Below are 27,111 nucleotides of genomic sequence, written 5' to 3' on the forward strand. Positions count from 1 at the left end.
GGTAGCGCATAATTGTAAATCTTCGCATCCTGCGCTCTCGAGCGAGCAGTGGGTGCACTCTAGCGACACGGAGCGTGTGGACACTCAGTGATAATAGCAACATCATCATCACTATTTTTGGCCTTTTTTAATCCACTGCAGGACGAAGGCCTCCCATAATGCTTTTCAGTTTAGCATGTCCTGTGTGAGCTGATTCAAGTTTATTCCTGTAAATTTCTTAATTTTGTCGTCATTCCATCTAACTCCTTGTCGATGTAAGCTTTTGAAAGTGCACATATCTCTACTGAGCCCAATGCCTTTTCATAGAATAGCAACAGCTATTGGACAGAATGACGACTGGCTAGCAGTGACTTCATTCAATAGCAAAAGCTTACCCCCGTTGTGGTTGCTGCCTCGAACGGGCGTGTTCACACGCTGAAAGATAGACTGCCTGCATGAGGTTTCTTCAGTAGCTGCCTCAGTCGTCTCCTCATCACTCGAAGAATGGCGCCGTGTGTGTCCCACCTTCATGAATCTGTAGAGAAACAAAAGTTGTTCGTATTGAAAACAGTACAACAGCACGAGAACAAAGAAGGAAAAAACGACGAGACAGGCACTGACCCGCAACTAAAAACTTTATCACAAAGAACTCACAGTTTTATACAAGTCCTTTGGTGCTCAAGTTTTTCACACACATATGGTGTTGACATACATGTGGCAGATTTATGCACATGTTTTGTTTCACCCTTGTTTATTTTAATGGCATTGTTGTGCACATGACATCTTCTTGTATAAAAGTATGAGTTCTTTCTAATTACCTTTTTAGTAGCGAGTCAGTGCCTGTGCTACTGCGTCTTCTTTCTTCGTCCTCATGTTGTGCTGTTTTTAAGATGAATACCAACCAACTTGCCCAAATTTCTATTCTCCTACAAAAAATCTAGCCAGCTACACTTCGCGAACACTGTCGAAACAGCGAAGCTTATGTCCATCCTTTATCAGGCTCGACCCTCACGTCTTACAGCTTCTCCATCAGGAGGATGAAAAATGTGCACTATCATCAAAGCGCCAACTCCTGAACACTGACATTGACACTATATTTTACACTCCACTGCGCTTCACCGTTGCCCCATCTTTGTACATTTCTCGAATGTTTACCCCTCGAGATCCTCCGCCTTCACCCTCACTTCTGGCCAGCATGCCCTCACCTCTCGCAGCATACTCACCCCTCCCCTAACTACAGAGTCTCACTCTCCCTACAATACGAGGTCACGTGATCAGTCTTATCACAACCCCAGACATGAAAACCTTGACGAACAGCATTGCTGTTAAAAAGTTGTGTTTCCATGCCTCAAACTGGCAAGAACAAGAACAATGACAAGAAGTAAGTTGACGATGACTGTTTGCTAGGCATTAACGTCCCCAAAAAAGTAAGCCTGTAAGAGACATTTTAGCGGAGAGCCCAGAAAATTTCAATCGCGTGCGGTTCTTCAGCATGCACCGAAATCGTGCAGCACATAGGCCTCTACCACTTTGCCTCCATCTAACTGCGTATGCCACAGCTGGGATCTATCTTTGGGTCAGCAGCCAAGCACTGCAACCAATTTTCCATCTTTGGAAAACAGTAGCTTGCCCGTAGATTTAAGTACAGACAAATACAGCTACCGAATTTTACGCTCACATCAGCAGGGTTGTAGTAACTCCTGAACTCTTTTTTTTTTCATGTCTTCGCAAGCATTTTAGAACTAGTAGTAAACATTGCTTACATGTTCACCAGTGGGCTTCGCTTGGGCGTCTCTGGTGTGCTGACAGTAGAGCTGCGTGGTCGCAGCTGCTGCGGTGACGAGCACCGCACTGGAGTGGTCGGGTCACAGCTGCCTTCTCGGGATCCCGTAGGCGATGCGTCGCTGAGGGTAAGCTGTGCAGTTCACCAAACAATACAGCATCCATGTGAGCGACACTTCTTTGACAGGACTGTGGTGGTCGTCTCTTCTCTCACATTTCATCAAAGCCGACTATGGCAAAAAAAGAAAAAAAAATGTGCAGGCTAACCAGAATCACAGCCAGTTTGCTACCACCGCCTGTGTTGTAATAACAAGAAACAATCAAGGAAGAGATGATGTGTGCGACTGTGCCCATTTTAATGTCTGGCATACCACACTGCACTTTTTCTTTTCTCACAGTCACATTTGCCAAAAGATGGCAAATGACCGTGCTTTCTTAGAATGCATGACAGGTTGGTTGCCATAAGTGAAAGGAACAGAATAAGTGCAGCATTGAGACAGTTAAATAGAAGAAACATCAATCAAGACAGTATAAGAGCAAAAAGTAAAACGAAAGCACACATGACAACGAACGTAGCATTACTTGGAGATATAAAGACAATACAGAAACATGGAGAAGACAACACTGTGATGGCCAAGAATCTCGCATTAAAGAATAAGAGGGATATCATGACATGAGTGGTCTCATGACAATGAATGAAATGTACGTTTACTAATATGGTCATGTTTCTTTTTTTTTCTGTCATTACTAATCATATCTGTAAACCATGTGACCGATGTCAGCAATGAAACCTGGTGCTCCAAGAAGTAAGGTCTGCTTAAAATCAGTGCAAACGTTTCCCACACCCTTTCCATGTGTGTTAATTAATTTATTGGTTCATTATTGTCACTCAACCACCATTACCGGAAGGGTGGGACAGAATGCACTGTAAATAGCTCATAAATGTTCATTTCTTTCAACCGCAATACAAGCTACAACACTAATGAGTGCACATCAGGGTATGCTGATATCTGTACGCAAAACTATCCTGAGGCAGTTACGTAAACAGCAGTAGCATCACATGAGACAGCGACATTGTACGGCCCTTCACTTCAAGATTGGTTAACATTTAGTACAGCACATTACAGCATGGTCATTACTCATTTGTATGCTGATTATGTCTAGTGTTACATTTAAAGAGAGATGCTACTGGAAAAAAAAGTTTCACTAGTCTGTAGCATAGGGCAAAAAAATTTTGCTGCTTACCAAAGTGGCTGACTGGGCTAATCGGTTGTGCATACTTGAGGTTAACAGTGCAAAAAAAAAAAAAAACGCACGGCAGACAGGAAAAAAGACGAGACTTCATATTATATATAATACAAAGATAAAGCAAGCACTATTATGAGATAAGCATTCCAATACCTCTTACATTACAATCTTTATTGTTCCTTAAAATGTGTTATAAACATGTTCTTTTTTGTTATTTATCTTCTACAGTAAATGTGGAGCAATATGAGCCATTAATGGCTCATAACCATAAAAGTTTAGTGGTAGAAAAATTGTGTACAAGAAGAGCCACATTTTAAAGATTGTCATGATATGAAACCGGAACTGTGCAACTTACTGTAAAACTGATTACATATCTGAAATCAGCATAAAAACATATGTAAACAACAAGAATTTCACTGCCCCAGGCTAGGGATCAAGGAAACTTGTAACATCTCCCCTTAACTCGCGCCAGATCAGGCAGAGGTCAGAGCTGAACTTCTCGTGCAAACACTGGCAGAAAGACTCGTGCAAACACCACAGAAAACTAAACTTTGAGCACACACAACATGATACGGCACACACAAGCCACGGCACAGGACAGCATAAGTTGCTGTGAAGAGAAAGAACTGAAGCACAATGCGCCTCACATTGTATGCATACAAAGTGGCCTGATTAGCCATTCTGGTGGCTTGGAGTAGACAAGAAACTGTGTATCGAAATAAGGTCAGTACGTCATCGCAGTTCTTTGCATTATTTACCTTATGTGAAAGTGCCGATTCCACCGGCAATGAACAGGAAAGCTGTGAACAAGTTAATATCGCGCATGCCCTGCCTACTTACGGGCCTCGCGGTGCCCTTCTCGTTTTGTCCTGCATGGGTGGAAGAAAAAGGGCAGGCTCCGTTGGCAATAAAAAAAAAAGTGTATGAGTAGCAGTGCTCAATTTGCAACTGGCCACCACGACACACGAGATTAACAAAAAGTGTCGTTTGCACCATTTATTAAGAGAAATAAAACACAAGCACTGAATATTATCAGTGGTATACTTATTTTTAACAATACACCTTAGACCACTTGTTACATGAAAACCCTTCAGGTGACACTGACCCTCAAGATGAAATTCTGATGTGCCTAAAAACTGATTAAATTATGAGGCCCACAATAGTGGGGGACTACGAATCAATTTTGACCGCCGGTGATTCTTCCATGTGCACCTAAATCTAAGTGCACCAGCATTTTTGAATTCATACCTATTGAAATTAGCTGCCATGGCCGGCAGTCAAACAAAGTCTTTGTGCATAGCTATGCGATGTAATAGTAGCTGCTACATCAGAGCGGGTATCCTGACACCGCAAAAAAAAATGGCTGTTGTAAAATCATGTTTGGTAACTTCCCATAATACATTAAAAAAATGTGAGCTACTGTAAAAAAAAAAGCAGGCTTTCGTTTCCCTTACTTTAAATGCTTCCTCAGATGGAAGCGTGGCCGATCTTCCACGCCCCTCTCTGCCTCTTCTCTGAAAATGTGCGAGCAAAACAAAACTGTAAGGAAACGCATGCAAACCTTCCACTAAACAGTGCAGCAAGTGACAAGACTTCTTCTCTCCCTGTGCAAAGGAAAGAAGGAGAAGAAAAAATGACCTCCACCAGCGTAGTAGACGTCCGATAGAGTTAGCACGATTTTCGGCAAGTCTGTCTGGTACGAAAAGTTGCAAGATTTTTTACAAAGATGACTACATAAAAATCTACAGCTACTGTATAGGTGTAGCGAAGGTTTGGCAATTCATCCATCGCAAAACTGATGAATCAATTTTATGACTTCACAAAAGATTAGTATCTTGAACAAAATTATGCGCTGAAAATGCAACTACTCACAATAATGTTTGCATGCATCTAGAGAAGAAATTACCACAATTTTTTTGCATTAATTTCAGGAACAACTTTGTTTTATCTAGTTTGGTGGCAAAGTAAATTTTATCAATATGGGTCAATGACAACATTGAACTGCATGGGTGCTTTCCAAAGAATGGAAATTTTTTCACCAAGTTCAGAAATTCGTGTAATCTCTCGTTTCATTACATCAAGTTTCAACTGTACTAAGTGCGGTCGGTGATGGTAACAACAATTTTAAGGCAGTAGAAGACGGGACATTACGCCAGTTATCCATGCTTGAATTTCAGTTTATTTGAAATGGCATTGCAGACTATAACTACGCAGCCTTCAGCTGCAAAATTTGGTTGAACAAGAGTAAAGTTTATTTTATAAACCAAACGTTAAATGGCTTGAGCAAACAGCGTACCAGTAAAGCTACATATTGAAAGACTAACTTTACAGGGCATCTAGAAAAATTGAAGAAACAAGAAATTAATGCGTCAAAATATTCCTCAAGCAGCGGAAGTGGCAATCCCCCACACCATTCAGGCAAAGCAGAGAGAGCGATAGCATTGTTAAAAGATTACCAATGAAACCAGTCACCTGATCTAGCACCAGAACAGACTTAGACCCACATATATAAACTAAATCCTCATTCTGATTATCATTAGTCCTCCAGCACGTATAGGAGTCAGTCTACAGAGCGTTCACCCAAGAGGAGATACAAGCCAAAGACAGATATAAACAGTAACACAAGTGAAAACATCTTTTGTGTCATCCAACACCTGTAACTCTGCTATTATGGCAGCATTTAGAAAACTGTTACGGCTACACGTTTGTAGTAGACTTGTACAAAAGTGCAACACTCCAACTAAATTTCCACCTCTGGTTGGTTGAGGGGCCCTTTATGATTTACAAAGTAGTAAACCTTACTCAGAAGGTATGGCACACATGCAAGGCACAGTGCATTGTATTGCTTCATTAAAGAAAAAAAAAAACTGGCTTTTCGCAAGGTCACTCTGCTAACATCTTGTGACAATTCCAGTGACAGACTTCATGAGCAAAATGTGTTAGCTTTCCCATTGCAAAGTCCTTGCCAAACCAATCATTACTACTTACAACGCGTGGCATACAATCGGTGATTTCGTGAATGGCAATCAATAAAAAGCAAATGCCCTAGCTCAACTGGGCAAAGACAGAGTGCTTCGCTCTTTATCTAGGGCTTTTCCAGTTTTGATTCTGTACAACTCGGGTTAAAGTAACATCAACAAGAAGTGCAGCTTTCTGCCTACGGCCTGAGAACTTCAAGCTTTACTGCCAGAAGCACTTGAGAAGCAACATGAGACTACCACTGGCAATTCCGCATGAGCTCAGTATCGCAACCGTTATTCAATAGCAACCGGGAGTTTCGAACAGGTAGCTTGCAAATCAGACCACGAAATAACACGTACACCAAGCAATTTTATAGGTGAACCGGAGCATACACCAGAAACAGAAATAGGGTTACTTGAGGCATAAATGTGTAAAGAAATGTAGACAGCAGCAACAACAACAAAAGGAATAGGAGACGCATGATTAGTATCCACCTTGAGCCAATAAAAGTATTCCTGATATACACAGGATTAAAACCACGGCATGCAAACCGCAAGGCGCAGCACATTACAAAGCTCATGCAATGCATGCGTCAAGCCAAAACAAGCCCATTTAATCTCTAAGAAGCACCCCTTAACATGCATCCCACCTTTAGAATGGTGTCAAACGAGTTTGTGATGGACTTTTTGGCCTTTTCCTTGAAGCTATCGAACACGAATGATGGAGTCTTTAGGTCCAGGAGTCCCTACAAAGCAAAGAGGGTCATACTTAACAACTTACACTTTCAGCTGTTCCATAAGCCAACAAATATGATTGCTTGCCATTTTAACTAAAGCAGGATTCAAATAGTGGTTTATGCAGTCTTCTACATAAATTATAATGTTTTGCTTACACATTCCTGCTCAATTTGTGTACAGCCATGTAACAAGTTTAACTCAATACAGAAATGATTTACTTGCATCTGATATTCATCATAACTCCTGTTCAATACATTTGTGGTCACAGTCTCAACACTGGACTGTATTATGCTGCTTCACTCTGCTCGTTTTAGGCCCCTGGCAAGTATTACACAGGTTCCAAAATAAATCTGAATGAGTTGCACGAACTCATTTGATTGCAAATGCCATTTTCCTCAAATGACCAAGAAACATTATTACATGAAAACAACACAGGCAAGATTAAATTACATGGCACGTAACTACGGGCATAACAAGCACTTACCAATCTATCCCACATAAAACAGGGTACACAATCTTTTTCAGTTCCTCCAGAAGCCACCATGAATATGCCCTGCTAAACTGAAATCTACATCTTTTTTTATAATATATGAAAGAATTCTTGAACAGGGAATGTTGCTAAAGCTAATATTTCAATAAGTACACTTGTCAAAATGTTACTTTCAACGTCCCTCCTTGTTCAAGAATTTTTTTTAATCTCTTCAAGCTTTCTTTTTTCCTGAACCTCATTCTCATTTTCATCTTCTTCGAATGTAACATAGCATGATCCCTAATCGCATAAGCACAAAAATGGACGATGTTCCCCGATTCAAAATCAGCAGTGCAATTCCTTTAGTCACATTAATGCTGTGGCCCGCACAAGCAAATGGTATTGATATGTGGGGTTTAACGTCCCAAAACCACCATATGATTATGAGAGATTCAAAAGCAGCACTGCAATTCCTTTAGTCACATTAATGTTGTGGCCCGCACAAGCAAATGGTATTGATATGTGGGGTTTAACGTCCCAAAACCACCATATGATTATGAGAGATTCAAAAGCAGCACTGCAATTCCTTTAGTCACATTAATGTTGTGGCCCGCACAAGCAAATGGTATTGATATTTGGGGTTTAACGTCCCAAAACCACCATATGATTATGAGAGACGCCGTAGTGGAGGGCTCCGAAAATTTCGACCACCTGGGGTTTTTAACGCGCACCTAAATCTGAGCAAACAGACCTAAAGCATTTTCGCCACCATCGACAATGCAGCCGCCACAGCCGGGATTCCATCACGCGACCTGCCGGGTCAGCAGCCGAGTACCTTAGCCACTAGACCACCGCGGCAAGGCAAGCAAATGGTATTGAGGTGCAAAAGAGGTGCACCATTTAATTGAGAAAAAAACATGAAAGAACTTTTCTATGGCTTCCAAGTCACTACGGAATTACTGGCAATGGATGAGCTGATCATGCTGTATGACCGTTCAGCACATAAAAAAAGCCAAATATTAATATTGCTTACCAGAACTGACACTGCACGAAAGCTTCGAGTGCTTCCTCGCCAATTCACCACACTACAGTGGATTTAGCCACACTTCAAGCAAGCCTTCGATTTCCTCTAGGACTTCGCCCAGGTGACGCTACCCTCTTGTGTAGGTTATGGTTGAGTGTCACATTTACCTCTGTGTACGCATTCTGCATAGGAATAGCTGACAACGCAGCATGTGGCCACTTTGGCAGTGATGAAACTAGTACTCAACATATACTGTGAGACTGCCCACAGTACCGTTCACGAAGGAAGTCAGTCGCTTTGCACCATGCTCGGTAGATTGGATAGGCTGTGCAAGCTCTACGGCACTTTCTGCGTTCAACCAGTTTTTCACAACAGTTCTGATTCGAACGTCCCGCATGTGCGTGCATTTGTGACTTTTGTTGTGTGTTTGTGTTTATTTTACCTCTTTCTCAGTCCTCTTTACAACCCCCATTTCCCCACCCCTGTGCAAGGTAGCAAACCAATTACTCGTACCAGGCTAACCCCCCTGTGTTTCCTTCTCATCTATTTCTCTCTCTATGGCATATCTAAGGGGACACAGAAGAGGGTAACAATAAATAGCACAGCACAGCCAATCGGTAATGGAATTGAATACAAGTATCATTTAAGACGAATCATGCCAAACGCTGCTATCTGAAGCTGAACCCCAAACACACTCACCTCAGACTTCTGTGTGTGGCCATGCTTATTCTGTTTCTGCTCGTACAGGTTCCGCAGCAGCATCATGTAAAGCTCATTCTTGTCTTGCACCGTCCTGCAGTCATTCAACTGCATGCAAACAAAGCACAAATTTTCAATTTGTTCAAGAAACCTGCTAAGCCAGACCTATAAAGTAAACTGCCGGGCAAAGCGGCACTTATGCATTGATCTTCTATCAAGTCTCAGTGTGCAACCACTGCCAAATGCTTCACGTTCGAGTGCAGCATACCCTTTCCCGCTACCTTTGAAATTTCCAAAGCTGAAACACTCACGGCAGCGCAGATGGTACTCTACGGCAATATAGCCAACTACAAACCCAGAATAATTGCAAGCCCAATTCTTTAGTACTATGGCACACCTGTCATTCATCTGTGCACGAGAGTTATGCATTGTTGTTTCCGTTCTGACCATGAGTACATTTCTACTGCTTGCTTAAGTAGTACACATATCAGGAATTAAAAGTTCGTTGTCTCTTACTAAAACCTTATGTTGGGCAGAGAGGTGAACTTGAAATCTTTTCTGAAATTTGGCGGAACATTCATGCTTTTAAGGGGGGACGCGGCACTTCGGGACCAAAAATCGAGTTTTCGCGGACCTTCTTTTCGCGTTCCCGACATCATTGCGCACCTATTTACAAAATTTCATAGCCGAATACCATCAACTTTTATCGTTATTCAACTTTAAAAAACCGAAAACGGGCGTCCTGCCCTTTAAATTGAGGGCGAATAGCGCAGGTTTCGGCTCTACGATACGCGGGAACTAGGCGCTCGATCAGCGCCATTTTGGTCTTGTTTGAAAGAACGCGTTTTCAGCTGTTTTTTTTATTCAGTAAGCAACATTGAGCGTTTCCCCGGCTCGAAAAACGGGGCCTCAAAGACGAAGAGCCGCGCTCACTGCCATTGGCTAAACGGCGCACGTGACTGAAATGGCGCTTTCCGGTTGACTGGAAGCTCGCGGCTTGCACCTGCATACGCGACCCGACGCCATTTTGAAAGGGTTACCGCTGTGACGCCACGAAATCGGCAGAGCACTCTGAAGCTTCTGATCGTATCGCCATGCCTGGAAACGCAAAAAAGTATCGGACCGTGCAGGCATTTGGTCGCAGGAAACGCAAAGGTCGTGGGAGAAAGTCTACGAAGTCATCAGAGCCCTTGGTTGACTCCTGCGCTACACAACTATGCTGTCTGATGGAGACTCTAGGACATTTTGCGCCATACAAGACACCAAGGTGTATACAGTCTTCCTTCTGCACATTGACGTGCAGAAGGAAGACTGTATTAATCATGTACAGAAACGGATGGGCACCGCATTGAGAAACCTGGTGCAGAAACAAAAGTGCGATGGGAAAAGAGGCCTTGGTGGGAAAGGCAGGCTCACAGGTGAGCTGATCACCAGGCTGAGCACATATTATGGCCGGGCTCTGAAATCGCATGAAGGTGACGTGGGCGAGATGCAAAAGGCTGTGATGGCCACATACCGCCACGTCACCTCCACTGATGAATGCTCGGACCACAGTCTGTGCCCAGCTGGTGAAACTTCATGGTGTCGGCACAATGCCGCAAAAGCAAAGGGTGAGCCCGACCCCAGGCATGCCTACAATCTACCGAAAGACGTGGCAGAGGCATTACTACCGGTTTATACCCGGCTTTCGGAAAGAGCCCTGCTTCAGAGGTGCGCACGCTGCAAAATGCAGAACTCCAACGAGAGCCTACATTCGGTAATCTGGAGTTTGGCCCCCAAGGAGCACCATGCGTCCCTGTTCGCTGTTGAAGCAGCTGTTGCAGAAGCAGTGCTGCGCTTCAACACGGGCAATTTGAATTCTGCAACAGCAATCTTAGGTGAAATGGACATGAATGCGACAAGTACTGGTGCCAGGAGAGCGAGAGAAAAAGACCACCGTCGCAGCATTGTCTCCAACAAGAAAAGAACAGCCTCATTGGAACTCCGGAAGCTAGTGAAGAGGAGGCATGAGCACAGAATGCATTCAGACTATGCTTCTGGTGCGTTTTGAGGTTGTCTTGTTGCATCTTCTGCAATAAAAATGTGTGCCCACGTTTTTTCTCGATTTCTCAAAACGACAATTTTGATGTGCTTCCCATTATGCCGGAGCAATATCTCTTGTTCTATCTGGGTTATCATTACGATTTCTTTTTTGTTTCGAAGATAAATGCAGGGGATGTGTCGTAAAGTAAGTTTTATTGTAATAATTTTTGGAGAAAATTCTCTAAATGGATCTTTTGTTTCAAGTGTAGATGGGGAAATTTTTCATGTCATATTCAACATCCCACAACTTTGCTTCGAAATAGCCCAGAACAATGATTTATACTTTATTGCACACTGTGAACATACCGAATTGGTTCTATAGGTTGCACATCAATATCCAAGTTACAGTTAATTAGCTAATTAGGCCTTAATTGAAAAAGTCGCAGTTCATTATATCTTTAAAACTAATTGTCACAGCAAAAAAAGAATTAGATTTTTGAAATCAGCAGTAAAATCTACATAGGCTCTCCAAATTTGACTGAAGTACTCGCAAAAATAAAAGAGTTTTTGGAAGGTGTAGCATCCCCCCTTAAGCAAGAACTACAGTGACACGAACACATTCAATCGAGTCCACTTATGACAATACCATTTATAACAATATGTTGGATATAACTATGAAAAACGCTATACTGCCTGCTTTTGAATACTTTCTATGGTAATATAAATCGCTTATTATGATGCTATAGTGCCACAGTATTGGATATACTGATTGAATCTGGCTAAGGCGTGCACTAGAAATAGCTTTCCACACCGACTAGCATGCCCTGCTACGTGCCTCACACCACGTCCACCCCCTCAGAGGGTTTTGTAGCACAAGCACGGAAGTGCTGAAGGAAAAGCTTAACAGCAAAAAATAGAAGGCAAGGACAGACAACACAAGCACTGAGTATACCAACTAATTTACTGCTCAACACACACACACACACACACGCACGCACGCACGCACCCACGCGCACACACACACACACACATATCTGTGTGTGTGTTTTTGAGCAGTAAATTAGTTGATGTACTCAGTGTATATATATATCTCATGTCACGGCTAAAGGCCGGGCAAGAAGACAAACGACGACGAAGTGATGAGCGTGGACAGCACCCACGATTCCTCTGAGAAAGAAGAAGTCGAAGTGGCTGCTCTTTTGTTCTGTTGATACAGACCTCGCTTTTCTGGTCGCACTGTCGTCCTGTACTCTGTTATTTTCACCTAGCGACATTGGTGGAGGTGCTGGACTTCTCCAACTGATGCTTGGGACACCTCCGCGCCCTAGCACATCGAGTCCACCACCGCAATCCGTTCCTGCAGTGGATACTCCTGTCCACCGCTACAGTCGCCGACAGCGAGGCCTTAGTCCCGAGGTGATCCCGCTCGAACTTCTCCAGCAACACACCGTACCGGGAGAAATGGCTACCGGAGGGCCTTCACAGCTTACTGTCGATCAGCCTTTAATTCCTGAGACCTTCCACGGTGAGGTTTATGAAGACGTCGAGGACTGGTTAGCCCAGTATGAGCGAGTCGCCAAAGCCAACCGCTGGCCAACTGAACAAAAGCTATCGCGCGTCTACTTTGCTTTGGCAGACAGCGCTCGTACGTGGTACGAGAACCGCGAGTCAACGCTGTCTTCGTGGGAAGAATTTCGGCAGCAAATTCTCGGGACATTCGCAAACACCGACCGCTGTGATTCTGCTTTGCAGCTCATCGAGGCACGCACGCAGAAACCAAATGAGAGCGTCGCCATGTTTGCGGAAGACATGACCCGCCTATTTCAGCGGGCCGACCCCGAGATGCGTGAAGGTAAAAAACTCCGACATTTGATGAGAGGCGTCAAGGAAGAGCTGTTTGCCGGTCTCCTACGCAAACCACCAACAAGCGTAGCCGAATTTGTCAAAGAGGCTACAACAATCGAGCGAGCACTGCAGCAACGGCGCCGATACCATGACCAACCAATCAAAACATCCCCCAGTCTCTCTCCTTTGAGTGCCGGCAGTGAGTGTTCTCTGGGTGAACTCATTCGTGAGGTCGTTCGGGAGGAGATCCGAAACCTCCTTGTGACTCCGCAAGAAAATACCATGGCTTGCGTTGCAGAAGTTGTGCGGCAAGAACTCCGCCAGGCATTTTCGTTGCCCGAATCGCCCTCAGACCAGCGGTCTGTGAGCTACGCATCAGCTGTCCGTCGACACACTCCAGTGTCCTACAACTCGTCACCACTGGCTTATCGTGACGTGAGCCAAGGGCTTTACAACGAGCCGTGGGCCCCAGCTCCCAATCCGCCGCAGCCGTATCCACAGTCCAACGTGCCTATGCAAACGGCGCCGCCAATGTACACTCCGCCGACATCTGCATCTTGGTCGCAAGGTATGCCCACCAGTCGACCATTCATCCGTAAGACGGACTTGTGGCGCACCGTCGACCGTCGACCACTTTGCTTTCATTGCGGAGAAGCCGGCCATATTTTCCGCCATTGCCCGTACCGTGACCGTAGACATCAAAACTTTCTACAAACCTCCCCTCGTGCCTATTTCGATAACCGCCGTGACAGCAGTGCCGGCCCGCAAGCACAGCATTCCGAAGTGCCGTATCGTCGACCCCGCTCTCCTTCACCTGCACCGAACTCGCCGCCGCAGCGCAGGTACTCCGAGGTGGTCCGGGGCAGATCTCCTAGCCCTCGTCGGGGAAACTATCAGCTGCGACCTTTGGGGGGAAGGTTGCCGCCCGTCGAGATGCTAACACACCCCCAACATCTTCTCTACGACGTGATATGACGAATGATACCACGGATCGTACGACGCACGATACCAAGGACGATACGACGTCACCGACATCAACGGAAATCGTAAGCGCCAATCTAGACATTTGTATACACGGACGCCCAATAACAGCACTGGTAGATACTGGTGCGGACTTCTCTATTATCAGCCGTAAACTCGCCGACTGCCTAAAGAAAGTAAGAACAATATGGACGGGACCAAACATTAGAACCGCAGGGGGTCAATTGGTGACGCCGACAGGCAAATGTACAGCTCGAATTAATATCGGCAGTTCAGATTTCGTCGCTACTTTCGTAATTTTACCGGAGTGCTGCAAAGACCTGATCTTGGGCATGGACTTCTTGCGGGAATACGGTGCCATTATCAACATTCCTGAGAGATCGGTTACGTTTTGGACGGCCCCAGATCAAGTTTCGGATGTGCCCTGTACAGACCAGCGACGTCAGCCTTTGCGTGTCTTCGAAGACGACGTGACCATCCCACCGCGGTCGAGTGCACTCGTGGCTGTGACATGTGACACGTCAAGCGATTCTGAAAACATCGCCGAGCAAATTCCAACACTGCTATTCAGCCATGGTTTATCTATCGCAAGAGGCGTCGTAAGCATAAAATGCGGACACACGCAAGTCCTCATTACGAACTTCAGCTCTGAACGTCGACATCTAACGAGGGGCATGACAGTCGCGTACGTGGAAGAGCTCGCCGATATGACAGACTACCTAACTCTTGAAAAAGATAATTCAACTGATCTCACCCCTGCACCTCTATCTGTTGATATTGGCCCAAGTTTGCTACCGGCGCAGAAGCAAAGTATCATGCAGCTTATTAACAAGTTTGAAGATTGTTTCTCTTCGATTTCCAGGGTCCGTCAAACGCCGCTGACAAAACACCGAATTATAACGGACGACATGACCAGACCCATCAGGCAAAACCCGTACCGGGTAGCTCCGCGAGAACGTGAAGCCATCGAAAAGCAGGTGCGACAGATGCTTGAAGACGACGTTATTCAGCCGCCGAAAAGCCCTTGGGCTTCGCCGGTTGTATTAGTGAAGAAAAAAGACGGCACCTTACGTTTCTGCGTGGATTACCGCAAGCTGAATCAGGTGACAAAAAAAGACGTCTACCCACTTCCACGTATCGACGATTCACTCGATCGACTACGGCACGCGCGTTATTTCTCGTCGATGGATCTAAGGAGTGGGTATTGGCAGATAGAAGTCGATGAAAGAGACCGGGAGAAAACAGCTTTCGTGACACCTGATGGCCTTTTTGAATTTAAGGTACTTCCATTTGGCTTGTGCTCAGCACCGGCAACGTTTCAGCGGCTAATGGACACCGTACTATCAGGCCTCAAGTGGCAGACGTGCTTAGTGTATTTAGATGACGTCATCGTATTTTCTGCCACATTCGACGAACACGTCAGGCGACTGCACTCAGTATTTCAAGCTATCCGTTCCGCCGGACTAACACTTAAGCCGGAAAAATGCCATTTCGGCTTCGAAGAGCTTCTGTTCCTGGGGCATCTTGTCAGCAGTGAAGGTGTGCGGCCTGACCCTGAAAAAATAGCTGCCGTTACGAATTTTCCAGCGCCAACTGACAAAAAGGCCGTCAGACGGTTTTTAGGACTGTGTGCTTACTACCGACGCTTCATTGAGAACTTCTCGCGCATTGCCTCGCCGTTGACTCGCCTTATCAGAGAAGACGTCGCATTCGTATGGAATAAAGAGCAGCCACTTCGACTTCTTCTTTCTCAGAGGAATCGTGGGTGCTGTCCACGCTCATCACTTCGTCGTCCTTTGTAAAGTTTGGATATGGACACCTATTCGGCGCCGTGGCCTCTCAGAAAAACTGTTAAGACGGTACTTCGGTCCCTATAAAGTTCTGCGACGTCTCAGTGACATTAATTATGAGGTTGTTCCTGATACTGCGCACTCTTCAAGGCGTCGAAGGTACGCTCCAGAAGTTGTGCACGTGGTACGCATGAAGCCTTATTTCGCCAAATGAACTCATGCGTTTCCAACGAGTACAAACCGCTTTGATTATAAAGCATCGGGACGATGCTTTCTTGAATGGGAGGCTAATGTCACGGCTAAAGGCCGGGCAAGAAGACAAAGGACGACGAAGTGATGAGCGTGGACAGCACCCACGATTCCTCTGAGAAAGAAGAAGTTGAAGTGGCTGCTCTTTTGTTCTGTTGATACAGACCTCGCTTTTCTGGTCGCACCGTCGTCCTGTACTCTGTTATTTTCACCTAGCGACAATATATATGTATGTGAGGAAGAAGATGGACACATGCGGAAGTGCATTGCCATCGCCTGGCTCACTCGCTCGGCTGTTCGCTCCCTGGCTACACTTTGCCTGCTGCTGCTGCTATCTTCCCGGTTGCTGTGTACCTCAATAAACCCCCATAACAAGTGGTGGAGCTGCTGAGTCGCGCCAACATGGAACTTCGCAGCCGGAAACACAAGCCAGCCTCTGCAATGCTGGATGAAGTACCAAATCAACCGCAGCAACAACCTGCTGTCCTGGTGCCCACATTGGTCTGCCCTGGCCCATCGCGTCAACGCGACCCACCAATCTTCAGCGTTACAGAAGAGGAGGATGTTGAAGACAGGCTCGCCGAATACGAACGGGTAAGCGTGATCAACCACTGGGATGGCGTTGCAAAGCTCAGCTACGGGTCATTTTATTTTAGTGGCGTCGCCAGCGTGTGGCATCGAAACCACCAACGCGACTTCCCGATGTGGGCTGCTTTCAAACCGCACGTGACTAAAGTATTTGGGTGCCCCGCTGTTCGCAAGCTTCGAGCCGAGCAACGGTTGTGTGGCCGCTTGCGGCAGAATGGTGAAAGATTCACCAGCTACATTGAAGACGTTGTCGACCTGTGTAACCGCGTTGATGTCGCAATGGCCGATGCCGATAAGATCAGGCATATCTTGAAAGGAATTGAAGAAGTCTTTCAGATGCTGCTGGCAAAGAACCCGTCCACAGTGTCTGAACTTGTCAGTCTTTGCCAAAGTTTTGATGAGCTGCGGAAACAACGCACAGCCACGCTCCGCTCTCATCCGCAGGTGACTTCAATGTCGGGATTGCCTGTTGCTCCTGACAACTCATTTCTGCTGCAACAGATCAAGGATTTCGTTCGTGAAGAGGTTGCTTGCCAGCTTTCGCTGATGCCGCTTGTTCACAACCATTCGTATTCCTTGTTGGCGCCCCCTCTCCAAAACATCATCAGGGACCAGGTCGCCGAAGAGGTATCACTTTCGCTCCATCAGGCTCCGACTGCTGCTCCCCTGACGTACGCCGCAGTCGCTTCCAGGCCTGTGATGCAAGGTTACAGCCCTCGTAGTCCGCCTATTCGCCCGCCAGTATCGCCGCCCGCCCGCCCGCCCAGTCGTACAGTACGCACGAGCTGACGACCCTTGGCGCACGCAAGACAACCGTCCCATTTGTTTTCATTGTGGCCTTGTTGGACATGTGGCCCGTTACTGTCGCTTTCGTGCACCACCTATCTCCAACAGTGTGCATCCACCATGTGTCACGTATGCGCCCCATGGTGGACGCATGGTTATTCGGACAACTACGAATCTGATCCTACCTCCCGGATCCCACCCTCCTCTCGCCGCTCGCCTTCTCCTCGCCACCGCTTGCTTTCCCCCATGCACCAACGATGGAGTCCTGTGCGCCAGGAAAACTAAGTAGCGCAGTTCAGGAGGCGAGAACTGCGGTTCCGGCGAAATGCATAAGGCCTCAAATTTCTCCCCGAAACGTTATTGAAGTCGCTATAGATGAAACATGGACGCTAGCCCTTGTTGACACCGGCGCTGCCCTTTCTGCGATTGATGCCCGCATTTGCCGCCACATCGGAAAAGTCATGACGCCTGTTTCTGGACTATTCCTTCGTACAGCCAACGCGCAGCACGTCGAGCCATCCGGTGCCTGCACAGCGTGTCGTCATACAGGATGTCCTTTATGTCATCGAATTCATTGTGCTGCTATCTTGTTCTCACATCGTAATATTAGGGTGGGATTTCCTTTCTACACATCGTGCGATCATCAATTGCACCCGCACTGAACTTGAGTTGTTTCCATTTTAGACAGATGTCATCAATGACAAGGACACATGTCGCAAAATCACAGTTTGTGACGAAACCATTGTGTGTGCCCAGTATACTGTTCTTGTTTCCATCTCTTGTGACTCTGAAGACAGCGGCTCAGGGCTTTTCGCACCGTCTGCACTTCTAGTTCGCCGCCGATCACTGCCATTGCCGTTTGCTGTTCTCGAGTTCCATTCAGGCGCCTCTGTGAAGTACATCACCAATCCATCGCCCGAGCCAATCACTTTGCGACGCCAGAAAACCCTCGGCAAGGCCGAGCCGCTGGCGTCATCTTCGATATTCGACACCATGGACGACCCCACTGATATGGCCACCCTCGAGACATCAACACCTCGGCCACTACCGCGATCTTTCACACCACCTATAGCCAGCGACCTTACGATGACACAACGAGACCAACTTCTTCGCTTGCTCGACGATTTATCTTCCTCTTTTGACTGCCAAGCAAGGGCACTCGGCCGCACAACGACTGTTTCGCATACTATCCGCACCGGAAGCCATGTGCCCATTCGACAGGGTCCTTACCGAGTATCGGCGAGTGAGAGGCGCCTTATCGATGACCAGGTGAATGACATGCTTAAACGCGGTGTCATTCAACTTTCCAATAGTCCTTGGGCATAACCTGTCGTCCTTGTTTGGAAGAAAGATGGCACAATACGATTTTGCATCGATTATCGCCGGCTTAACGAGATTACCCAAAAGGATGTGTACCCGTTGCCACGAATTGATGACACACTCGACTGTTTCTTCCTTGGATCTCCACACTGGCTACTGGCAAGTGCCCGTGGCTGAGACTGACCGCTCGAAAACCACGTTTATAACACCAGATGGATTATACAAATTCACTGTAATGCCATTCGGTCTCTGTAACGCGCCCGCCACCTTTGAACGCATGATGGACAGCATATTACGTGACTTGAAGTGGCACACTTTCCTCTGCTATTTGGATGATATTGTCGTCCTTGCGCCAGATTTCTCGACCCATCTATAACGGTTGCATCAAGTTTTGACCTGTGTCCAAAATGCCGGTCTTCAGCTTAATTTGAAAAAGTGCCTATTTGCCGCAAGAAAACTATACTAGGCCACATCGTCTCTAAAGAAGGCATTCTTCTCGATCCTGCTAAACTTCGAGCCGTATCCAAGTTTCCGAAGCCTGCTAACCTGAAAGCACTGCGCACCTTCATTGACTTATGCTCCTATTTTCAGTGCTTGGTTCGTAATTTTGCTACTGTCATCGCACCTCTCAATGCACTTCGCCAAGGCGACAACGAACTATCTACCTGGTGTTATGACCGTCGTCAGTAGGCGCCATGCTGTCGCTGAGAAGCGTAGCCGGGCAGCGCTCCCACGCCTGGAACCCCAGTTCTCTCGGAACCAGCGTCCAGAGCTGACGGGGGAGCGGCGCTCGACTGGCCGGCTGCCTATGGCCGCCAGGTATAGTCCCTGCTAGCCGGAGGATGAGACGTCGTGTCGCCACGACGCCGTAAGCCGTTCCAGAGTGGACAACAAAGACCGCATCTTCCTTGGAAGAAACCGCGGCCACCGCCACAAATTGCCCTGCTAATTGAGCGAACAGATCAGCGGACCATTTGATGTATGATGTCAGGAGCTTGGGACCCCTCAACCAGCGGTACACACACGACGAGGAAGAGCCCCGCTGGCGCCACCTTGCAGTACAGTGATCACGACTCAATATTGGATGTTCACGTGGGCCGTGCATGCTCGTACTCCTCGCCTGTTGTGTGTGTGTGATTGGTGTTCCACTCAAGAAGGAGGAGCCCGACAGGGCTTATAACGACGCCGCAGAGTGCGGGACGTCGCTCTGAATCATGTAACGGTTCAACCATCACGCTCGTGGTTTGTGAAGCTCTCAACCTCTCTATGCTGTAAATAAGTGTAAATAGTGCCATAAACCTGTTTGTTTTTCGTATCCCCCTCTTGTCAACATTCCTTTCCTCCACTCGAAGTTACACCACACTACCACAAGAGACCGGGTAGCCCCCGATCCGCCACAACAGGTGATCGGCGCTGGGATTCGGAGCGACTACTGGAGAACAGCGCCGAGAGCCACAACACTGGTCAGAAGCTTGTGACGATGCATTTACGACACTTCAACGCCTGCTTACGTCTCCACCAATTTTGCGTCACATCGCTTTGAGCGCACGCACAGAAATTCACAATGATGCAAGTGGTGTCGGACTTGGTGCTGTGCTCGCACAACGTGACGATGCCAACGCCGAATACGTGGTTGCATATGTCGGTCGTACACTCACAAAACCTGAGACCAATTACACCGTAACTGAAAAAGAGTGCCTGGCCATCATATGGGCTCTACAGAAGTTTTGCCCCTATCTTTACGGTCGTCCTTTTGACGTCGTAACAGACCACCACACTCTGTGTTGGTTGTCAAACCTCAAGAACTCGTCAGGTCGCCTTGCTCGGTGGGCCCTCCGACTCCAGGAATACGACATCCCTGTCATATATCGTTCTGGCCAACAACACTGATGCTGACGCCCTGTCACGCTTCCCACTCATTTCAGACGCCAGCGCATCTAGTCACAATCACAATATTTCGCCACTCGACATCTTGGACATGGCCCTGGAGTAACGAAATGACCCTTGGATCGCCACAATTCTAAACTTTTTGTCAAGCCCCCTGACCACCCCGGCTCCACGAGCGCTACGCCGCCAAGTGCAGCATTACGCTATCCGCGATCGTCTTTTATACCGCCGTAACTACCACAACAATGGCCGCACATGGTTATTGGTCGTGCCCCGCCATCTTCGTCGCGATCTCTGCTCCGCTTTCTACAATGACCCTCAGTGTGGCCACGGTGGCGTGTTCAAGACGTACATGCGCCTTCGCCTACGCTATTATTGGCGCAGAATGTACAGCTTCGTCTGCAAATACGTCCGCTCATGCCTCGCCTGCCAACGACTCAAACCAGTCTCGCACCTCTCCACAGCACCTCTCCAGCCGCTTCCCTGCCCAGCCCACCCATTTGATCGCGTCGGCATTGACTTTTACGGGCCTCTCCCATGCACTGGCACTGGAAACTGCTTGATTGTCGTCACCGTTGATCACTTGACAAGATACGCCGAAACCACTGCATTACCTGCCACAACAGCCAAGGACAATTCCTCATTTATTCTTTGCAGCTTTGTTCTCTGCCATGGCGACCCTCATGAACTGCTCAGTGATAGCGGCCGTATATTTCTCTCAGACGTGTTGCAATCACTCCTATCCGAATGCAGAATTATTCACCGCACCACTATCGCATATCACCCACAGACAAACGAATTGACGGAACGATTTAACCGAACTCTGGGTGACATGTTGTCGATGTACGTTGCGTCAGACCACTGCAATTGGGATCTTGTTCTTCCGTTTGTCACATTCGCCTAAAACACCGCCTCCCAAGCCACCACCGGATTTTCACCATTCTTCTTGCTATACGGCCGTGAACTCACTAGCACCATTGATACGATTCTGCCATATCATACAGACGTTGACAACTGCCAGCCTGGGTCTGCGGTGGCTCACCACACCGAAAAATGCCGACAACTGGCCCGTTCTTTCACCTACGACCAACAGTGTCACCAAAAACAGCGTCACGACTCTGACATCCCTCCTGACCCTTTCACTGTCGACTCTCTCGTGTGGCTTTGGGTCCCACCAGTTGCTGCTCCCGGCCTTTCGTCTAAGCTTCTTCCGAAGTATCACGGACCCTACCGCGTGGTTGCACAGACCTCTCCTGTTAATTATGTGGTTGAACCCGTTACGCCATCTTCCAACCTTCGTCCTCGGGGACGAGAAACAGTCCACATTAACCGTCTCAAGCCGTATTATGACCCTCTGACCTCTCTCTAGGTCGCCAGGATGGCTACCTCTCGATACCGGCGGTTATTGTGAGGAAGAAGATGGACACATGCGGAAGCTCATTGCCATCGCCTGGCTCGCTCGGCTGTTCGCTCCCTGGCTACACTTTGCCTGCTGCTGCTGCTGCTATCTTCCCGGTCACTGTGTACCTTAATAAATCCCCGTAACAATATATATATATATATATATATATATATATAGTAAAACATTCATCAACAGGAGAAGTAGCATTCTTTCTGAACTTCCCTCACACAGCTGTCACTCTGGCCTCGTCCGTGAGCGTGATCGCACCAACGCTGACTCCCACCACTATACTCAGCAACAACTTTTGTTGACAGCACTGTGGTGGCTACAGAACTAAAGTGCATGCCTGCTACTGCATCGAAAAAATAGTACTCTAGATTACTGATAATTTTCTCATTTGCCTTGCAGAATAAAATGCTGCTTTAATTATTACGAGACTGAAACAGCTGCGGGAAGTTGTAGGTAAAATATGGTTATTGTACACCTTGCAAGAATGCTTTCCTTTTCTTTCCATTTCTTAGACAGCACCACCTTTTCAGCCCACCAGTTTTCCAAAAAAACATGGTATCCTTAACATGCGACCATGTCCTTGACATGAGTATGCAGCCGCAAGCACCCTGTTTCGCTCAAGAAAAATATACTCGTAATAGGACACTGAAATAAACACTGAACAATCAAAATGTTTCTCTCATTAATAATTTTGATCTACATATGTTTGCCCTTGCCAAGTATAGCTCACTTACTTGCCGTTGTGCGTGCCATGCTTTCGCTGTTTTTCAACTCAACTGCCTCCATTTTAGCAGCCTACCCAGGTACTGTCATTCCAAAAGGCCCTATGATTTACACAGTCCCCCGGGATTTTGTTTTTACAAAGGACCTTCCACTCAGCTACGTGGAGCGCCTAGATGCTCACGAGAAAGATGCACTCCAGCTACGTGTGAAGCAATAAAAGCTGACCGACTATCCTTCGTATTCTAGAACGTCCCTTCACTGAACGCTTCACCTTAACTTGAGAAATCCGATGGAAGCGCCATCTCTAAGAACGGCAAGTCACGGCATTTCAGGGATAACCTGCTGCGATTTTTAAGTAGCGCAGCGTCATTTTCAGCCGAGCAGTGGCGCACTGCTCAACTCCGTCAAGTGAAGGGTGAAAGTCGAGTCGAGGAGCGTTTGTGAATACGGGGGTAAGACTTTCCTGCAAACAAGCACATACGGTTACACTACTTCTAAGTGCATGCAAATAAAATGTTTCGATCTCTCTTTTGTCCTTGTTCTCTCGACCCACTTGTAAAATTATTGGTAAGAGCAACAGAATTTCCTAGTCACGTAGATATCGTTATAAGTGGACTGCACTTATGCGCACGAAGAAAGCTAGCTTCATCTTCAAAAAGGCACTTTTAAACACTGACATGGGACAAAAGAAATACAGTACATGATGCAATGAGTCACATTCAACAAACCACTCGGTAATGTGTTTATTGTGTCATGTACTGTATTTTTTCGTCCCTTAACTGTGTTTACAAAGCGCACTTTTGAAAATGAATCAACAGCAACTTGCCCACCTTATAGCTCTTCTCAAAAGTCACCTGCTTGAAATACCCAAAAGAGGCTTGCTTGATGTCACGAAAATAAGCAATTGCAACTGGATGGGTATTTATGCCAATTCTCTCTCTGTGCGACAGCGACCACAATGGCAGAGCTTACATTCTAATGTTGCAACCGAGCATAGTGAATTCTCGTTGGAAGGGTACAAACAATGTGACAAGTGGCACTAGCTGACCCTTTATTAGCAATAGGCATCATTGAGCAATTAAGAGGGCCACCTCAGAACTAATGGCTACTGAATAATGAAGATGCGGCTGTGTAGGCTTGCCACCATAAAATGCGCTTCACGTAAAACAGGTTTTCCAGAAGCACATTGAACCTAAAGACATTCGTGTATTACTAACCTGGTATCTGGCGGCAATGATCTGCTTGTCCGAGTCAGACAAGTTATGGATGTACCTCTGGATGGTGGTACAACAATCTTCTGGGGAAAGTCCTAGTGAAAGGAGCAAGGACAAATAGTTTTATGTCTTGCCTGACCTCAAAAAGCAGCGACACAAAACTTCAAGCTCCAGATGCGGCTTTGATTCAATAGATTGAAATGCTAAAGTTTTTGCAGCGAAGTGTGAATTGTGTCCATTACATAGAAGTTATTTCGTTTCGAGGGCAAACAGCATGCGAAGGCTCAACGGAACATTCAGCACCCTGTGACATCAACAGTATTATGATGCGTGCAATAAGCCCCCAAACCACGCCCCAGACACTGGGTGTTGATGCACTAGTAACGATAACGTTGATTATCTCAGTGTTGTCATCACAATGCCAACTGGCAGCGGTTCTTCAATTGCCTGTGTAAGTTCATCTCAAATTTTGCGTCTTAACCGCACGACTTAGAATGATTTTTGGTCATGTACTCGTCAGCGTGTCATCATTTGGAGCGACAAATTCAATAGCATTATGTGCCAGCACGACGAGAAACAGTTGTTCATGAATTAGACCAGTGGCGTTTCAAGTACTGCAAGGAGGAAGTCTTTGTAATAGAGATCACCAACAGCGTGTTATAAAAGTTTCCAGGTATGAGTGCACAAGCAATTGATGTCTCTCAACATGTCTTCACATTGCATCGAATGTTGTCCTTACACCCACAGAATGTGCTGTTCTTGAGAGTTTTGAGAGCAGCATGGGCAAGACGCGCCAACACGAGACACCTAGCTGAGGACGACATGTGCAGGGCATCGACAGCGTGCATGTGTTTGGGTGGGCGGCAAAACCAGGTGAGCATGGAGTAATGAGAGAATATGCAGGCGTGAACGGAGGTATTTTACAATTAAAATGATCCCCCACTTGTGTTGAATAAATCGTTTGGTGTGATTCATCACCCTACTGCTTATGTTTGTGGACAAAATAGGAGCTCCTCTCCGGAACGTTTCTTCCGGTTCTGTGTTTTTAGAAGCCATCAAAGCCCAAGCTTGAACTGGCTTTGATGTCGGAATCATTGCTTTGTAGATGATCCAAGCTAAAATTATTTGAGACGTCGCCAATAGGAGCTATTCCCAATACCTCAGTATTTTCTTCACTTGTAGAAACTATGAACGTGGCTGCAACGATGGTAACGAAGACATGACTACTAGTGCTCGTCTGGCAGACAAAATGTCAGTCAAAACTCGCGCCAACATTTTGTGTGGTCACATCATCAATTGGGGCTGTCTCGGGGTGTGACGAGCCAGCGCTGAAAATTGGCAGGCACTGCACTTGTTTTGAATCACACTCAATGGTCATACTAATCAGTAGTATTACAGATATTGATTCAACCCTCCGTTGCGATATGTGTGCTGAATAGTTACTAGGGGGTCTATAATCACATATAGACAGAAAAAATGCGACATATGAAAAGTTGATGCCACTGCTGCTTTAATATTCAAAGAGCAGCCCAAATAGTAAAAGCGTACACAATGCCTCAGTGGACAGTACGAACGTCAAGATGATATGAACTGGAAGAAATTTAGCAGCAAATCAAACATCATCCCTCATTACAAGATATTAAAATGAAGTTAGCTGCAAAAGCAAACGATCACACAGGATTCACATTCGTTCTAGTGCTGTTGAATCACTCCTGATGAACTAATGCCTGATTGATAACTAGCAGTGCCCTCATAACTAATTATAACTTCGTACTGTAAACACACAACAAACAAGTCTTTTGAGAGCTTCCTTTTTTTCGTACCCTATCCTCCTCTTATTCGCGAGCTGCATAATCCTAGCAAATTTACCCTTCCTTTTGAATAAGCTGCAATGTGGCTCAGTGCCAGTTAATTTTACATGGATATACTAATTAACCTGTAATCATGCTGAAACACAGATACAAACTTTAATTATAAAGCCCAATGACAGCTAACTAAAGTTTCAAACAGCGGTCCTACAAGAAACTTTTAGGCGAGTCGTCAATATGTAGTGGACTTGTACAAAGAACAGGGGCAATGGTCAACCACAAGAATGAAAGTGAAAAATAAAAATAAAAACATAGCAGTACATTTGCATAAACAACGGCAAAATACACAAGTGCAGCTCATCTCGGCAACGAAATGAACAGGTACCTGCACAGAATTACCACACATACCTTCCAGATCAAGGCAAAGTTTGTGGAATCGATGCATTGGACAGGAATCGCACAATGATTGCACTGCGGAGCCACCTTCTTTTTGCACATGGCTCTGATGTGCACTGCGAAAGGCCTGCTTTAGCGTCTGCATTATCTCGTTTGCCTGCAACCAAAACCATTTTGGTTAAGTGGAGCAAACAGCAAATTGATGACTTCAAGTGAAAGTGCTTGAGAGCTGCAAACTTTACACACGACTGTGTCAGTTAAGAACAGTAGCCCACGCGCAGTGTAATTAAGTTAAATGTTAAGCAACTCCCAAATTAAGGGGAGACGCTACTAGAAAAATGCAAGTCTTTTTCAAAATTACATACTTTTTTTGTTTTCACTTGCTTTCACAAGTACGTCTTTTTTTATGTTATTTGCTGTGTTCATTGCTCTCTAAATAGAACATATTTCTAAATTAGAGAGTCAGTTGTGAGTAGCCCAGGTCCCATCCTCTTTCTGTGGATCCTGTCAAATCAGCTTCACTGAGCGTAACAAACCAACTAGCTCGAAAGTATGTTCTCTTGGTTCCTCTACTTTCATGACAAAAAGAAATAAAGATTGTAATTAAACTCGAAGTAAGTTAAAATCACTTTTAAAGAGCAGGGTTGGCTACTAAAAAGTGAAAAGAGCTCATTATCTAGAGTCCCTTGGAAAGTGTCCACTGGCTACTTGCGCTTTTCACTTGAGGAGTTCACCAAAGCCATATGCTAAAGATAACGATAGTACCCAAGCTTTCATGATAGAAGAAATCATTTTAGAAAGCATATCTTTGCCACATAGATGCTTTTTTTATTTCTGCACTTAAAACGCGTTTTTCTCAAAATGAAATCGTGGGCTCCTTTTTGAGATAAGACAGCATGTTTTGGTACTTGGTGATGGCCAGATTGGGATGGAGTCATCCTGATAGCACTTAGTTGAAACTTGACAGCACTTATATAATTATTATGAACGTAAAGTAAGCAATTACCGCATGGGTTGAGCATTTGAGCACTTCTCACGTTACAATTTTTCTTGATTATTAAAATGTCTTATAGGCACCTGCTTGTTAGTTATTTGCATTGTACAGTTACTGTCGTGCAATGTGAGCTATTCATGGTTCATAACCATAATCTTTTAGTAGCAGAAAAAAGTGTGTCCAAAAATAACTATATTT

At 46.0% G+C, this 27,111-nt stretch overlaps 1 protein-coding gene across 2 annotated transcripts in view; it reads right to left on the minus strand.

Moving 5' to 3' along the window:
* LOC119170005 (PTB_TBC1D1_like and TBC domain-containing protein plx) overlaps positions 1-27,111 on the minus strand; it is a 53,218-nt gene that overhangs the window by 15,113 nt on the left and 10,994 nt on the right. Inside the window, exons 5-11 of one of the 2 annotated variants that reach the window (XM_037421016.2) lie at positions 25,932-26,076; positions 23,719-23,810; positions 8,900-9,007; positions 6,620-6,715; positions 4,464-4,523; positions 1,743-1,894; positions 375-514 (exon numbers count right to left, since the gene is read on the minus strand). In XM_037421016.2, the coding sequence (XP_037276913.2) occupies positions 375-514; positions 1,743-1,894; positions 4,464-4,523; positions 6,620-6,715; positions 8,900-9,007; positions 23,719-23,810; positions 25,932-26,076 (793 nt within the window). The remainder of the gene's footprint in view (positions 1-374; positions 515-1,742; positions 1,895-4,463; positions 4,524-6,619; positions 6,716-8,899; positions 9,008-23,718; positions 23,811-25,931; positions 26,077-27,111) is intronic. The other variant, XM_037421017.2, reaches the window with a different exon arrangement.

The sequence above is a fragment of the Rhipicephalus microplus genome, chromosome 2 (assembly GCF_043290135.1).
Source record: "Rhipicephalus microplus isolate Deutch F79 chromosome 2, USDA_Rmic, whole genome shotgun sequence".
In the NCBI taxonomy this organism is placed as follows: domain Eukaryota; kingdom Metazoa; phylum Arthropoda; class Arachnida; order Ixodida; family Ixodidae; genus Rhipicephalus; species Rhipicephalus microplus.